Source organism: Bos taurus, chromosome 19 (genome assembly GCF_002263795.3).
Source record: "Bos taurus isolate L1 Dominette 01449 registration number 42190680 breed Hereford chromosome 19, ARS-UCD2.0, whole genome shotgun sequence".
Classification (NCBI taxonomy): domain Eukaryota; kingdom Metazoa; phylum Chordata; class Mammalia; order Artiodactyla; family Bovidae; genus Bos; species Bos taurus.
Window position 1 is genome coordinate 10,793,552 of NC_037346.1, and position 15,565 is coordinate 10,809,116.

General features: G+C 40.0%; 1 protein-coding gene and 1 non-coding gene across 7 annotated transcripts in view; both read left to right on the forward strand.

The window, feature by feature from the left end:
* The window catches only part of VMP1 (vacuole membrane protein 1), a 128,643-nt gene extending 119,389 nt beyond the window's left edge, over positions 1-9,254 (forward strand). For 5 of the 6 annotated variants that reach the window (XM_059877873.1, XM_005219886.5, XM_005219885.5 and 2 more), the window contains 2 exons: positions 7,246-7,348; positions 8,421-9,254. In XM_059877873.1, the coding sequence (XP_059733856.1) occupies positions 7,246-7,348; positions 8,421-8,564 (247 nt within the window). In that variant the 3' untranslated portion in view covers positions 8,565-9,254. Of the gene's footprint in view, positions 1-7,245; positions 7,349-8,420 lie in introns of those variants that run through there. The other variant, XR_009491511.1, reaches the window with a different exon arrangement.
* Positions 9,255-9,920: 666 nt separating this feature from the next.
* On the forward strand, positions 9,921-9,992 carry MIR21 (microRNA mir-21). The gene has a single exon (NR_030880.1). It is a non-coding gene; the product is annotated as a microRNA mir-21 (primary transcript).
* The last annotated feature ends 5,573 nt before the right edge of the window (positions 9,993-15,565 follow it).

Consider the following 15,565-nt stretch of genomic DNA (forward strand, 5'->3'; position numbering starts at 1 on the left):
GAAGGCTATAAATATTAATGAATGTTAGCATGATGACCTTTGGCTTCTTCAGAAAGATTGTTTGATGAACTACCTCCCCTCTTGCCTTGCCTGCTTCATCTCCTGAGCAGTCTACCTTAGGAGGCAAGAAAGGTTTTGTTTTTTGGGGGGGGGTTTTTTGGTGGTTTGTGTGTGTGTGTGTGTTTTCATTTGTAGGGCAATGTATCATTGTTGAATCAGGCTAGGAGCCTGAGATCCATTCTGAGTCACTATGAATAGAGTTCTAGTACTATTCGGGCCCCAGGGAAACTGGTGGTTAAATACTGTGAGAATCTTTATCAGACAGGAAATGACAACTCATTAAAATACTAACCGTTAAGCCTGTTTAGATCCTGGCCTCACTGCCCAGCGGGGGCGGGGGTGAGGGGGGATGGTTATGGAGGAGTGGTATTCAATTCTACTGCATTTGACTAAAATGCGCACATTTCTGAAAACAAAGAATTACTTATAGGACTGATATCGAGAAAGGGACTTGCTAGTCCACCTTGTCACTGAACTTCTGCTTTACTGTCATTGCCTCTTTTGTTCAGAAGACAGATGAGCATGTAATGGAGATGGGGTACGGATGGGCTTTTATTTCATCCCTGAAAATATATCCTGCTAAGTCACTTCAGTCCTGTCCCAACTCTGTGCGACCCCGGAGACGGACAGCCCACCAGGCTCCCCCATCCCTGGGATTCTCCAGGCAAGAACACTGGAGTGGGTTGCCATTTCCTTCTCCAGAAAATAAATCCTACTAGTACCTTAACTGGGCTTTGCTGGTGGCTCAGACAGTAAAGAATCTGCCTGCAAAGCAGGAGACCTGGGTTCGATACCTGGGTTGGGAAGATCCCCCGGAAGAGGGCATGGCAACCCACTCCAATATATTTACCTGGAGAATCCCATGGACAGAGGAGCCTGACGGGCTATAGTCAGGGGGTCGCAAAGAGCCGGACACCACTGAGTGACTAAGCACAGCATAGTACCTTAATTATAAAATTTAATCTCTTTAGCAGAAGAGTCTGTAGCTTCAGTCTAGAAGAGTCTGTTTAGGACTCCTCAGCTCCCAGGCCAAATCTCAACTGATAGAGGAATTCTCTGGAGTCAGAGGATAAATTTGATTTATTGATTTACATACAGTGATCCTCACTCAAGAAAATTCTAAAAACTCTAATATTCATTTAAAACAAATATAAGTTTAACTGTGGGCACAAATCTCAGTTTCTTGAGGTCTGGCTGTCTGGGTTCTTAAAGGTCCTCTTTACAGTGGTCTGTAAGAGCCACTCTAAAGCATGGAAGGGCAAGAGAAAAGAGAGCCTTGGTCTGGATCTTTGTAGAAGTAGCTGTCTTTTTTTCTCTAATATGTTACCTAACAATTTTACACTGAGTTGTTCTGCTAACTAAACCTTAAGATATTTTGACCTTTTGGGAACAGGTAAAGTTTTATATATATATATATATTTGTATATGTATTTGTGTGTGTGTGTGTATATATATATATATATATTTGTATATATATATAGTATTTGTACCCCTTGCAGTTCAGTTCCCTGGTCTATTCCAGTGGTCTCCACCATTGGTGGGACTAAAATAGAACTTCTATTTATATTTATTTTCATCTTTGTCATTTCCTTTTTGTGTGTATTTTTGTAATGTAAATAGCATTATTATGGTTCTACAAATAGACATAATTACGGCTATACATCCATGGAGGATATAGCTTACCATCAGTCTGGTTGGCACTCCCTCAATCCATATGTCAGAAGATCACAAATTAGGTATTACAAGTACAGGGAAGGAGTGTTGTTTAGTTGCTCAGTTGCGTTTGACTCTTTGCAACCCCATGGACTGTAGCCCACCAGGCTCCTCTGTCTGGGATTTCCCAGGGAAGAATACTGGAGTGAGTTGCTATTCTCCTCCTCCAGGGGATCTTCCTGACCTAGGGATTGAACCTGTATCTGCTGTATCGGCAGGCGGATTCTTCACCATTCAGAAGCCCAGGATAAGAGTAGGAGTTCTCAGTACAAAAGGGGCTTACAGGGGGCATGCTGCAATTTATTGTCTTTTCTATGCCCCATTAATCAGAAATATTTGCTAAAGATAGCATGAAAGTCATCATAATGAGACATTTTAAATTGTTTAATGTTTCATCTATATTTTATCCTTTTAAATTTGTATTTATACATTTTACTCTTTGCATGAATAATATCCATATATCAAAAATGTTCACAGACCATTGGTCTAGGCTTCTCTGCCTTTAAAAGCTGCTTTTGGTGCTATCAAAAAACAGGCTACTTCAAAAAACTATTATGCTGTCTAAATTGTAGCAGCAGTAGACTTGATTAAACTCTTCTTTTCCCTTTCTTTTAATACTACCCCTGAACTGTATCTTGTAAAAACATTTTCTCACATTCATAAGCTTTCAGTGGTTAACTAATCACACCCTGAGAATGTTATTTAGATGTTCTAATTAATCATCAGAAGAATGTTAAATAAATCAGCCTCAAAGTACTGCACAAATACTGAAGTAAAGGTTTAAAGAAATGTTTCTTAATTTTAAAACCTTTTTTTTTTCTAGGAACAACAAAGGTATATTGCCCTTTAGCCTTTCTTGGAATCCATGTCAGACAGTTTCCAGTATATTGGAAAGCCAATGATATGACATACACAATCACAGCAATGCTAAAAGGTCCTCAGAAAAAGTGGTCAAGAAAGTAGATCTTATATTAGAACTTTACTTTATTAATTGTTTAATTCCCTTAGGCATTTCAACTGCTTAACCTTCACATAGGCACTGTGTAAATAGAGCTAAACAAGACTAATCAATGTTTTTAAAGTTTGTTACTCTTGTGTTATTAAGCACTGTGCCCCAGTTTTATGATGGCACTTAATTATAGTAAAAAAAAGAAAAAACACATCTGGCTGGAAAAATCCAAAAAGAACCATGAACATGAAGATTTCAGGTCTTTTAATAGTAAGTGCTAGTTTGATGACTATGTCCATGATGGAAAAGAGATTCAAAGTAAATCAAATGGTATGTTTTTTATATCTAGTGAACCAGTTTGTTTGAAAGTAACACAGTTTCAAGGGAGTTCCTTGAAAACCGAATAACAATGACCTATGAATTTTTGGAATGGGTGTATATGCTCATGACTAACCAACAAATGAAAATGTAAGCATTGTGAAAAACTGGAGTAATCACATCACCCACTCTATGCAACCTCTGCTGATTGTGATGCTTCTTCTGGAAGATTTTTCTGGCTTTTTGTGGGACCTTTATTTATAATGAGTTGATATGGGGAGAGTTTAAGATACAGATTTCTTATCAGATAAGTGATTCCAAAAATGGAGTTACATATATGCTTTAAAAACTAGAGAAAAATAATAGATTTTGTTTGTATATTGGTCAGGGCCCTTGACAGAATTTTGCAGAGAAGTTTGTCTTGTTTCTGTTTTAACATATACTTAGGTGTATAAGCATGCAGAATATTGTTCCCAGGAAACTCCTTTTGAGCTCTGGGTGGGTTTAGACTTCTGTGGATTTCTTTTCTCCTCCTCTTTTGTTTGCATTTTCTGAGGATTTCTTTCTTTCTTTATTAAGTTCAAAAATATTTCCATTTAAACAATTTGATGGAAATTTGTTTCTTCATGATTATATTATCTGAAAAGTGTTTTTGTATGTCAAGAAATAAATATCAACGTATTACTATCCACACAACTTTTTTTTTACCCACCATGCTGAAGGTCTACAGCAAGGAAAAGTGGATGAGATTAATTTTATTCTTGCTTTTGTTTTCCCTTCTTTTTTCTTTAAGGCTTTGTCACCTAGAGAAAATGGCTGTTTACAAGGCTAGTTTAAGTATATTTAAATACAACTGCTGACTGGAAAATAGTATTGAATAACAATACTTTGAACTTAATCAGCACCTAATTGCAGCATCTTACCCACCCACTATGGGTTGAGATGAGAGTCCTTAGCCAGGTGCACAAGGTCCTCTGAATTTAATGGCTTTCAGAAAAGACATTAAGTTATTTCCTAAGCCAACTATAAAAAGACACTCAACTCTGTTGCAGATTATTCCTCCCTCCTTTCTTCATGCGTGTACCTTAAATGAATCCTGAATGTCAGAATGGACTCTTTTTTTTTTTCTAGAATGGGCTCTTACTTCTGCTGCTTGAAAATAACTTGAGGGATGAGGTCATGGGGATGGCATTCTTGTTTTCCTTAAATGCATGTTAAGAGTAAAAGCTATAATTTCAGTTTTTATCTAGTCTATTACTTAAAGAGCTTTAGTGTTAATTTAGAAAATTCTAGTATAAGAGTGCTTTGTATAAGCTGAGGCTTGTGTGCCCTAAGCCATTGTTTATAGACATAAAAAAATTAAAACTAAGATTTTGAGGCATATATTTAAAAACTTGAGGACTTGACTAATAGTTCGTTATGTAACATTTATTACCTAGATTTCAAATATGTTAACTTTTTAGATTTATTGGGATCATGTGGCACTTATTCATAATAGTTTTGGTCAATATGTTGCTATAAAAGACTTTTAACTTCTATTTTCAAGTGTTTCTAGTATCTTATAAAAAACTGAATCTCCCATCCCACCACCCAAAACTCTAAAGCATGTAATAACATAGCACCTTGAAAAATTAACCTCTATATTAGCCCAGGATAATTCTTTGAAAGTTACGCATCATGTAAACGTATATTCTCTGTCAGCCCAAAGAGTAGCCCTAATGGACTTACAGTGGCAAATCACTTAGGCTTTTCAGTTATTTTGAAAGGAATTTAGAATGATTGTTGCTAGTCCCTTCCTCATTTCCCTCAACAACAGCAAAGTAGCACCTTTCTAACATTGGGTCTTGAGTCTTAATTTTCTCTTTAAATAAGGACTTGACCCTGGAGCCCAAGAACGATTTGAGGAAAACTGTAAGCCGTAGTTTTGCTGAGCTTTGGTCTGAAGTTAGAGGTCTGAAGAAACAGGATACACATAATGGAACCCAGCTCTTGGAGGACATCAAAAAGGAAATTTTCAAGTCGTTGCTTGTATATCCTAGCTGTTCAAATAAGTCTACAATCATTTCAATCTCGCTAAATAAGTTTTTTTTTTTTTAACTAGCCACCCGTGGGAATTTGAAATGATGATATAAGGTATTGTCATTAAGGGTGAAAGAATAAACTTCTGGGAGTTCCCTGTTGGCCGGTGGTTAGGACCTGGCACTCTCACTGCAGCGGGGCCAGGTTCAGTCCTTGACCAGGGGACTAAGATCCTGAAGCTGTGCACCAGGCGAAAAAACCAAAAAGAATCAATTTCTGAAGAAAAGTTCTTAAAAATCTGCAATCTTCAAAGCCACTCTTCTTATGCATTTATTTCATTGGATTTTTTTTATATTTCTGTGGTTTGTTTCAAGTGTAAGTGGATGAGCTATTTGCATTCTTTTATGCATTATATAAAGAACTACCCAAGGAGAGTCTTTCTTTTAAAGAGAAAGTTTGTACTGTTGTTGCTCCTTTGTAGAAAGGTCATTACCGAAAAACAGCAACAGAGTTCAGAGACAGCTCTTCTGGTTTACCATGCTCACGTGAGGCCACACAGAAGGCTGTGAGAGGAAAGGAGACTTCATCTTTGAGGGCTGTCTTATGGGTCTTCTGGAATCATCCATGCAAGTCACTGCCCCTACTACATATATCTCTTCAGGCCTTTTAACATATCTTTCAGTATTCCTTAAAGGACTTTTTAAACAGCTTCACCCCACACTGGTCTCTCTTTTCTCCCTTCAGTTTCTTTGGAATGTGTCTTCTGTACCAAAAAATTGAGAAATTTATTACTGATTTATAAATTCTATTGTTCGCAAATGAGTTCATGTGTGTGTGTGTGTGTGTGTGTGTGTACGCGCGTGTGCGTGTTTTGAATCCATATAATAATGATTTGAGTTCTTGGACATTGACCACTTCTTGCAGTTTTTTTCTCTCCCCATAGCACCAATTACAGTTTGGATATAAAATAAGGACTCTATTAAGGGCTTGTTGGTTGATCATTAACAGACCAAAGAAAAGTGTCAGCCAGGACTATGTATTTGTTACCCTCTGGTAAATATAGTAGCAAGAAGTTTCTCTTCTGTACTCCTGCTTTTTGTTAGAGAAAGCAGCAACTGAAATTGTTCTAGAAAAAAGGTGGTGACATTAATACTTGCTTAAAGAAGAGAACTTTAGGCACTGTTGCAAATACAGAAAATACCCTTTGCTGGCCCCAGGAAAATGACTGGGCTCATTTAGCTTTTAGCCCTATTATGAAAGATGAGAAAATAAAGCTTATAGAAAGTAGAGATGTTTGGTTTTCTAAGTCGCCCCAAGTTACCGTTTTTTAAAATGCCTGCAAGCATTTCTAAATCGGGAGCCTGGTAGCTCCAGTTGCCAAACCGGTTTAACAGCACTGCTGCACACATTCTAGGTGAGAGGGAGCTCTGAGTCCATCAGCTTATCAGAGATCACTATCCCAGTCATCTCAGAACAAGTTGTTTAGTAATGTTGTGTAGTTTCTATGTAAGCCGTCCACCAAAAACCACGACGTGATTCAAGGTTCATAGTTCCTTCTTTGTTCCTTTGTTAATCACTGACTTCTGACTGGTAGGAGGTGCCTCCCAAATTTGCTAATGCATTCTTTTTGGATAAGGATGACGCACAGATTGTCCTAATAAGGACTTGGATTGAGAAAGGACCGCCTCCTCTGAGAAGATGGGACAAGTCAGTGAGAGGGCGGGCAGTTTCTTTTTCAACCAGGGATGACACAAGCATAAGTCATTTCCTTATTAATCGGTTCAAACCAGTTCTTACAGGAACTGGTGGTGATAAATGTGAGACTTCTCAGAAGTCATTCATTTTACTCTTTGTACCACACCAGTGTGCAGCATCGGCTGAGCTCGCCTCACTCTGAGAACTAACTCTTCTACTAGAAGGGACTCTCAGCTCCTATTTCCTTCTTAAACATGTTGATGGGAGAGAGTTGTCTCCCGTAAGGGGTTGTGAAAGGATGAATTTTTATCCACTGGGAAGAGTTCACAGGATTTCGCCAGCTCTGCTGATTGTTGTTGGGTTTTTTCCTCTTTCTGTCTAATCCCTGTTTTTTTGAGTCAAGGCGGTAAGTGGATTTTCCTTTAACATTCTTTCCTGCTTTTCTTCCCAAATGTGTCTTTCTTCCTGGGGTTATTGTACCACGCCTCCAGTGCTGTCCCCGGCATAGGTCCGTCTCTGCAGAAGCCATTCCAGGAATACCTGGAGGCCCAGCGGCAGAAGCTTCACCACAGAAGCGAAATGGGCACACCGCAGGTGAGACTTTTCCCTGGTTTTCTTCTTTTTCCCACCCCCACGGTTTCAGGCTGCAGTTACATTCACGGCACTCACTGGCATTTTTAGGCAAATAGAGTGAGGTTTGTCAGGCTTAATAGAAGTTTGAAGCTCTGTGTACCCTCTACTGGCAAATGTGTCTTTGTCTAAAGCAGAAAAATGTAGCTTTTGTTTTGTACTTCTCCCCAAAACGAGCATTGGGTTAATGGAAAATAATGGATATGTTCTGTAGAATGAGTTATTACCTTGATCTTCAATGATTTATTTATAAGTAGCAAGTATACTTTCCAAGTGGATTAGAAAGTTAAGATTTATAGCATAACAAAATATTGGATTTAATGAGTTCATTTGAATATCCATTTTGGCTCTCTTTCTTTTCATTGATGGGAAAATAATCTTTTTTAAAAAAATATATAAACCAAAGCTGTTAACATAACTGAACTTAAAAACTTTAAGCCTGCCTTTTGTATAAACAGTTCTGTAGCAAAGAAAGGAAATGACTAGGAGAGGATGAGTAAGCAATAACCTGAAATGGGGAACTTGAAGGAAGCATAGGGCTATTTTTGTTGTTGTTTGGTTTTGTTTTTTTTTAATGGCCTTACAACTCTTTATGTGGTCCTTTGCTGCCCTCAGTTGACTAAACATAACTACAGAAATAGATAACATTTATGTTTTAAAAGCTGCTCCTAATATTGGAACAAGAATATATTTAAAACTATCTTGACGCTACTCTACACGTATCCCCATGGTGACTTCAGATAGTAGAATTTCATCAAAGACTTTATGTAGTGAAAGACAAGAAATGACCTCACACCCCATTCTAAACTATATTCAACATTCTCTTTAACAAAGTGAAACCTTTAATAACTGGAGGTAAGAAGGCCTGAATGTAGATTTCAGGGTAGCTGAAGAGATAAGACTTTTCTTTTTTAATTGTTTATTAGGTTATAAGCTCCAAGTTCTCATTACTTTCGTTAAAACATGGTAGATGACTCCGTTTACTACCAAACTAATGAAGCATTTCTCGTGGGTTGTTCTGCCTTTCTTCCTGCAGGGAGAAAACTGGTTGTCCTGGATGTTTGAGAAGTTGGTTGTTGTAATGGTGTGTTACTTCATCCTGTCCATCATTAACTCCATGGCACAAAGTTACGCCAAACGAATCCAGCAGCGATTGGACCCAAAGGAGAAAACCAAATAAGCAGGAAAAGTTGTTAACTGCAGAAATTAAAATGGAAGGGTTCTGCCTTAAAGTGGGAGGACTCCAGATCAGGAAGGAAAATTTCCTTTTCCAACCTGTATCAGTTTTAATTCACCACCCCCCGCCCCCGAAAGCAGTTTAATCCACATCTTGCACTGACATACTTTTCCTTTGTTAAGGTAAGGTATCCACCCTCAGTTCAATCCAGGTTTTATTAGGATGGAATGTGATGTTCAGCAGCAAAGTTAACAGAAACTGGCCTTCTATTTGTTACTTTCAAAGGCCCACGTGGTACAATTAAAGAATTCCAACCACCACCCCCCCCCAAAAAAAAAATTCCTAAGTTATGTTAAATATTTCAAGCTTTTAAGGCTTGTCAAATATGACCTCTTTGTTTTTCTGAGTCATCACAAGTGTATATAAGTTACACTGGATTGGGTAACAGTCTTGCATGTCTATCATGGTAAAAGTAATATGCCATCCTGCCCAGCCCTTCTTCTCCCACCTTCGAAAAAAGGCCATTTTATGATGCATTGCACACCCTCTTGGGAAACTGATCTTTCAATTTTGAGACAGTATAAGGAAAATCTTGTTGGTGTCTTACAAATGAGCTGACACCATTTTTTATTCTGTATATTTAGAATGAAGTCATGAAAAAACTTTATAAATACATCTTTGATCATTCCAAAATTGTGTCCATTTTCTTGAGCGTTTTTTTTTAAAACTTCCTTTTAGCTTCTACCAACTAAATTCAGCCTTGCCACATCCACCGCAGCCACAGCCTCTTAAGCCTTCATTTATTTGCATGAAAGGGCCACTGCCAGGTGTTTCTTGGTTGGGTTGGAATTGGGCAGCTGGCTACAGACTGCTGAAAGGGCAGCTTAGGTACTGGTGTGTGGAGGCGACTTCTTGGTTTGTGAAAACAGGAGAGATTATAGTATATAAATCAAAGGACATGGAGAGAAAAATAACCTGTTTTAAAAGAAAAGAAGCTTTCTCACAGCTATTCATTTTTAGCTCAGCACGTATTCTGATTTTAGCAGAAATTTACTTTTATATATAACCTAATTTTCTTTCTTTCGTAAGTGTTTGTTCTTATGTGATTTTTCCTTTCGGATGTTTCTGGTTGAACTTGGTCATTTTATTTTGCTGCAGACGGGGCAGGGTCCCAGGAGTGGGGCAGTGATAAGTAGTCTCACTTTTCGCCTTTAGGAAAATTGGTACTGACAATATATTGAGTATAGAATTGAGTTTAAATCTCAACAGGCCAGAAATGCCTGGTTTGTTTGATCAAATCCTGCCTGAATGTCTGCTTGTTTTGCCTACCGTCGTGACATCTCCATGGCTGTACCACCTTGTCGGGTAGCTTATCAGACTGATGTTGACTGTTGAATCTCATGGCAACAGCAGTCGATGGGCTGTCTGACATTTTGGTATCTTTCATCTGACCATCCATATCAAATGTTCCCATTCAAACATTACCCAGCACCATGGTTTATGATTAAAAGAATTGGTCCTTAGGTCTAGTGGCACTTTGAATCTTTCGTGCCGTACTACTGTATCAATATCAAGAGGATTTTATGCAAAATTGGGATAGTCTGTGATCAAAACTGAATAAAGGACAAGCAGCCTGCCTTGTGAGTTTTGGAAAGGTTACTTCTTAACCATCTTTTACCCCCTACCTAGAAACTCTAGCAATAGTTACTTACTTGAAAAGCGGTACCCAGATGCTTTAAGTAAACTCACGTTAACCATTATGATTTTTATCTTTAGGGTTTGTGTAAGTCTCTAAATCAGCTTCCAGTTGTCTGTCATCACCTTCACCCGCATTTTATTTGGTGTTTGTCTGAATAAAGGAAAGAGGAAAGCAAATCTGATTTGTACTGTCTGTACTAGATTTGGGGATTTGTTGATAAATTTATTTTGGGGTAACATTAAAAAAAAAAGCCTTGTTCCTTAGGCTGAAGGTCTGAGTGATTATAATACACTTAACTTGTGACCGCGGCTTGTTCATTCTTTCAAATGAATTTGCTCTGAAAACGAATGAAGAGCAGCTCTCCTCCTTCCCTCCACTGCGTGCTCAGGTGACCCCGCTGAATCCCAGCTGGATCCATGTGCTACCCTTGTGTTCCTGCAGTTGGTTGGTTCCATTCTTTAATCCACCAAAGCAGACACAGACAACAAGATCCCAAAGACACCCCCAGTTAATTCCAGCTGATTGGAGACCAGAAAATTTGTAAATAGATGGTTTAATGTTCCTGCACATAAAAAAAGGGGGGGCCTGGGAATTCTTTTGATTCCATCTCTTGTTTTGTTTAAGTCTCTTCTGTGCCTTAAATATCTGCAGCATCTTATGTGTCTCAACTCCAAGAATGTTAAGCAGTGACAGTACAAGGCAACACATTAAGGTGTATACACGAGTACTGGGGAGCACCTCCCTTCAGACAGCGCCGTGCAGGAGCGTGCAGTGTTTTCTGTATTCTCTGTATAATCATAACCCAGAGTGTAGAGCTCAGAGGAGAGAATTTTATTTTCATTTGGATAATGGCCTCTGTATCTGTTCTCCAAATCCAGAAAGAGACAAGGCTGGAAGTGATACCTCGGAACTACACTAGTTCATTAGGTATGTAGAGTAACGTGCGCTCCTTGCAAACCAGCTCAGCCTGTGTTCCCAGTGTGCTCTGTGCTGTCTGCAGCTTTAGGAGGGCAACTTGAGGCTTGGCACTCAAAGCGATCCAGTCAGTACAAATTAGGCAAGAAGCTAAATAAAACAACTAACTGCCCTCTTAAAAACGGGTGAACTCTCTTTTGACTGACCCATATGTGAAGAACTCATGAGACCCCAATCTTTTTAGCATCAGAAAGCCTTTCCATATGTTTTGAAACCCGTTTGCCTCCATGCGCTTAGTCTGTTAACAGTGGTTTAGATTTTTGCCCCCAACATATTGTGACCTGGAGAAAGTTTTTAACTCAGCCTTGATTTCATCTATAAAAAGAGAGATTATATATAGCCAGGTTGTCCTAAGGATGACATCAGATAAAATGTAAAGAAGCTGTTAATGTTAGTATGTTAGCAGTTTTTTAATTCATTAAAGACAGTATTTGCTACATGTGAGAATTTTACAACATTGCATTTGCTCACTTGAAAAATAGGATTTTAAATGCTGTCTGCATATGTTCCCTTGTTTGGGAGTAAATATGCTCTAAAGAACTTATTAACTAAATCCAATATACAAATGAATAGAGAAAAGCAGAAATTAATGAACTAATGACTTGATTAGTAGTACCAAAACCTTCTCAAATCTAGAAATAGGCCTCCAGGCCTCTTGCCTTCTGGGATGGCCCACTCTTTGGCTTGGAGTGTGTTTCTCCCATGGCGGCTCTCGCCTTTTGAGACTGCGTTGTCTGTGATGTGCATCTCTAAGTAAATCTGCTTCTTAACCTATCAAAAAAGTGGGGAGGGCAGCTAGTCTAATTAAGGTACAAAGCACAGATACACAAATGAATATGAATCAGTTACTATGAATAACTGAAAATTCTTGTCTAACCTTGGAAAAAGAAGTGTCACTTAGTCGAGTCTGACTTTTTGTGAACCTGTGGACTGTAGCATGCCAGGCTGCGCTATCCATGGAATTCCCCAAGCAGGAATACTGGAGTGGGTTGCCATTTCCTTCTCCAGGGGATCTTCCTGACCCAGGGATTGAACCCAGGTCTGCATTGCCGGCACATTCTTTACCATCTAAGCCACCAGGGTCTAACCTTACCAGCTTTAAATGTTGACATTTTCTAATTTGTTATATAGTTAATGCTAAAAAGTCTAGAAGGTAGATGAAGAAAAAGGGAATGGTCAGCTTTTAATACCTTTATTGGTAACACTCCGTCTATAATATCCAGTGAGATTTGCTAAGTGTCAAGAGGTTCTAAACAGTAAAAGGAAAAGCTGATTTGGTGGTCCACCAGGTCTTCCCCAATAGACTGAAAGTCCCATTCCTATTAGAAAAACACACAGGGGGGCCTTCACTGGCAGTCCGGCGGCTGAGACTCCATGCTCCCACTGCAGGAGGTGTGGGTCCAATCCCTGGTTGGGAACTAAGATCCCACAGGACGCACGACACAACCAAAAAGTAGAAAAAATGAAAACACAGATTGGTTTATTCTATTGATAAATAGTTATTTATTGATAAATAAAAAGGTTAAGACAACCTAAGCAGGAGTTTTAAGTGGCCATTTTTGAAAGCCAAGTAACATTCCACCTCTAACTGGCGTGATCAAAAGCTTCTCTGGTAGTCCCAAAACATAGTAAATGAAATGCTACACAGAACTCCCGCCTGTGAAGTGTTTTGTTCCTTTATTCTCAAAGACAACAAGAAAAGAAAGCACATGATGTTCTTTAAAATTCTGAAAGCAATGGAGTCTTTTGTGTCTCGTAGTCAGCGGCTGAGGTTCCTGGCCCCTCCCTTTCCAGCAAGGCCAAGAGGTCACTTGAGGTTATGTCTTTGCCTTGAGAATGAGGGCTTGAATTGCAGCAAATAACCTACATGTATTTGCATACTGAACCAGAACTCACAAGAAGGGTTATAACAAAAACCTGTTCTGGACAGCTGCTTACTCATTGCCTTTAGAGCTGTGCGGCTCTGGGACAGGCAGTTGCCAACTGTTCACTCATTCTCTTTGACCTACTAGCCTTCCACGGTTTGCTGTGTGGGTGTTAATGCTACTAAAAAAAAAAAGAAAAAGTTGTTTTACATGGTACCCGCTCTCCCCATACACCCTGGATTCATTTGAGATCTGAGATATTAGACTCTGTAGTTGGGATGCCGGCCCAAACTGTGGCCCAGAGAGAGTGAGTCAGTTCTAAGTGGCTGGCTGAGTCTCGGAACAGAAATGAAACGCAACTTAGAGGCTTTGTCAGCCAAATCCACAAATGTGTGGCTTTTTGAAACATCGGACATCTGTTCTTTTTAATTTAAACCTTTTTAAAAAGCACAGAGTTACTTGGCGCCTTGCTCCTTTGTGTCAGCAGCAGTTGCTGCTGTAACTCAGTAAAGCCTCAAATCAGAGTTAGAAAATTTGGCATCTTTCAGGGCACACCTCAGAGACTAAGTGGAGCTGAATTGCTTGGGGAAGGGAAGAGATGATTTTACAGCACACGGTCTGTTTGGAAATCCCCTTCTGGGGTAATCAGCCCAGGTGTTCAACCCGTTTGTTAACCATTTCCAAATGACTCAAAGGACATAAAGGGAAGGCTTGGACACACTCCAGCACTGTTTCTACAGTGTTAGTATCTGTTTGGGTTGGAAACTGCATTCCTGAATTCTTGAGGGGAGGGCTCTGGCTTTTTCTGGGTATCCTTGGCTGAGAGGGACCCCTGGGCCACCTATCTAAGCTAACAGTCGCAGCCTTCTTCTGAGTTTCCAGGGAGGAGTGCGGACAGCTTGCTTTGATGGCCTTCCACCCAGAGCCCTTTGGGGAAAAGCCTTGTTTATTCGAGGAGGCCTCTGCCGGCCACTTTTCTCTCCCCCCCACCCCACCTAATTCCAAACGTCATTTCCCTTTGTTGCCATTTATCCCCCTTTAGGGAACAGCATGAGCAGCTTTTTCCTCCAGGCCACTCACTTGTGACTGACCCAGCCCGACAGCATTGCTTAATTGTGTCCCGGTCTGTTTCTGACGGAGGGAAAAATTGTTTTTGTGGACTGAGGCAGTTTGGGATTTGCAAAAAGGGATGGGTTCCGCCTTTCCCCAAAGGTGGGGAATGCCTGTTCAGATTACTCTTGTCTTCCTCTGGCTCCTCACCAGGCAGCAAAGAACAGCTCGGGTTCACTTCTCCCAGCAGGAAGTGCTGACAACCTATGCTCCATATCACCAGAGAACCCTGTTGTCCTCGACCTCCTTTTACAACTTAAAAAAATGAAAGCCAAAAATAACGAGGGAAGGCTTTTTTCTGCCCTTCGTTTCTGAGGGCGCTTCCGAGTGTCTTGAGAATCGCTTTCACTTGAAAGACGGTCCTAAGCCTCTTAGAGCTGCCAAATTTCTCTACCGAACCTCACGTGGTTTGGCCACACTCCTGAGACTCTTCAGATGCCTCTTCTCCATTCGGCCCTTTGCACCAACCTCCCTTCCACTCCCATGTCCCCTCCAGAGTGTGTTCCTTGTAAACAGCCCCACATCACCAGCAATCAAGATTGGCTCCCAGGGACCTCCTCTGACGTGCCCTGTACCGGGAAGCACAGTGGATTTATGGTAACTTTGATAACGATTGCTTGCTTGCTTCGCACCAGGCAGGGTTTTCAGTGTTGTTTTACATTATTGTATTTAATCATTAAATCCTTCCAACAGCCCCATGAGGAAATGAAGGCAGAGAAGTTCAGTGATTTGCTGGAGGAAGCAAGGAAGTAGAGCAAGAATTAAACCTAGGTGTTCTGGCTGGCTCTTAGCCACTCAGTTCCATGGAAAGTCCAGTGCAAAAGTCCAAGTGTCTGCTTACTTGTTTCATCTTGTGATCACAAGGTAGGTGATGGGAAAACTGAGATAGCAGAAAATCAAGGCGATAGCCCCAAAGCGTTTGGTATTTAACCAGATGACCAGCCTTTGCTTTGCGTGTCCCTGTACCAGCTCCACTCTTAGCCATCCTGTGTGGGCAGGTTTCCAGAATGATGTTTGCTGTGACTATGATTGCAAAGCAGTCTGTACAAAGGTACACACCTTTTTTCTTTTTCAGAGCACTGTCACCTCTTGAGTTTTATTTGATCTTCATAACAACCCTAAGAAACAGGGCCAGTTGTAGTTTTAACCACATTGAGGGGGAATTTTTTTTTTATTATTCACTTTTCTAATCTCTACTGGTTTAAGACACAGTAGGGAGGAGACAAAGTGTTGAAAAGGGATCTCCTTTCAAGAGCTTACAGTCTTCTTGGGGGTTATGCAAATATGCAGGTAACTACAAATGTAGAGTAAGATGGAGGCCATGAGAAAAAAAAAAACTGGGAAGAGGAAGAGAA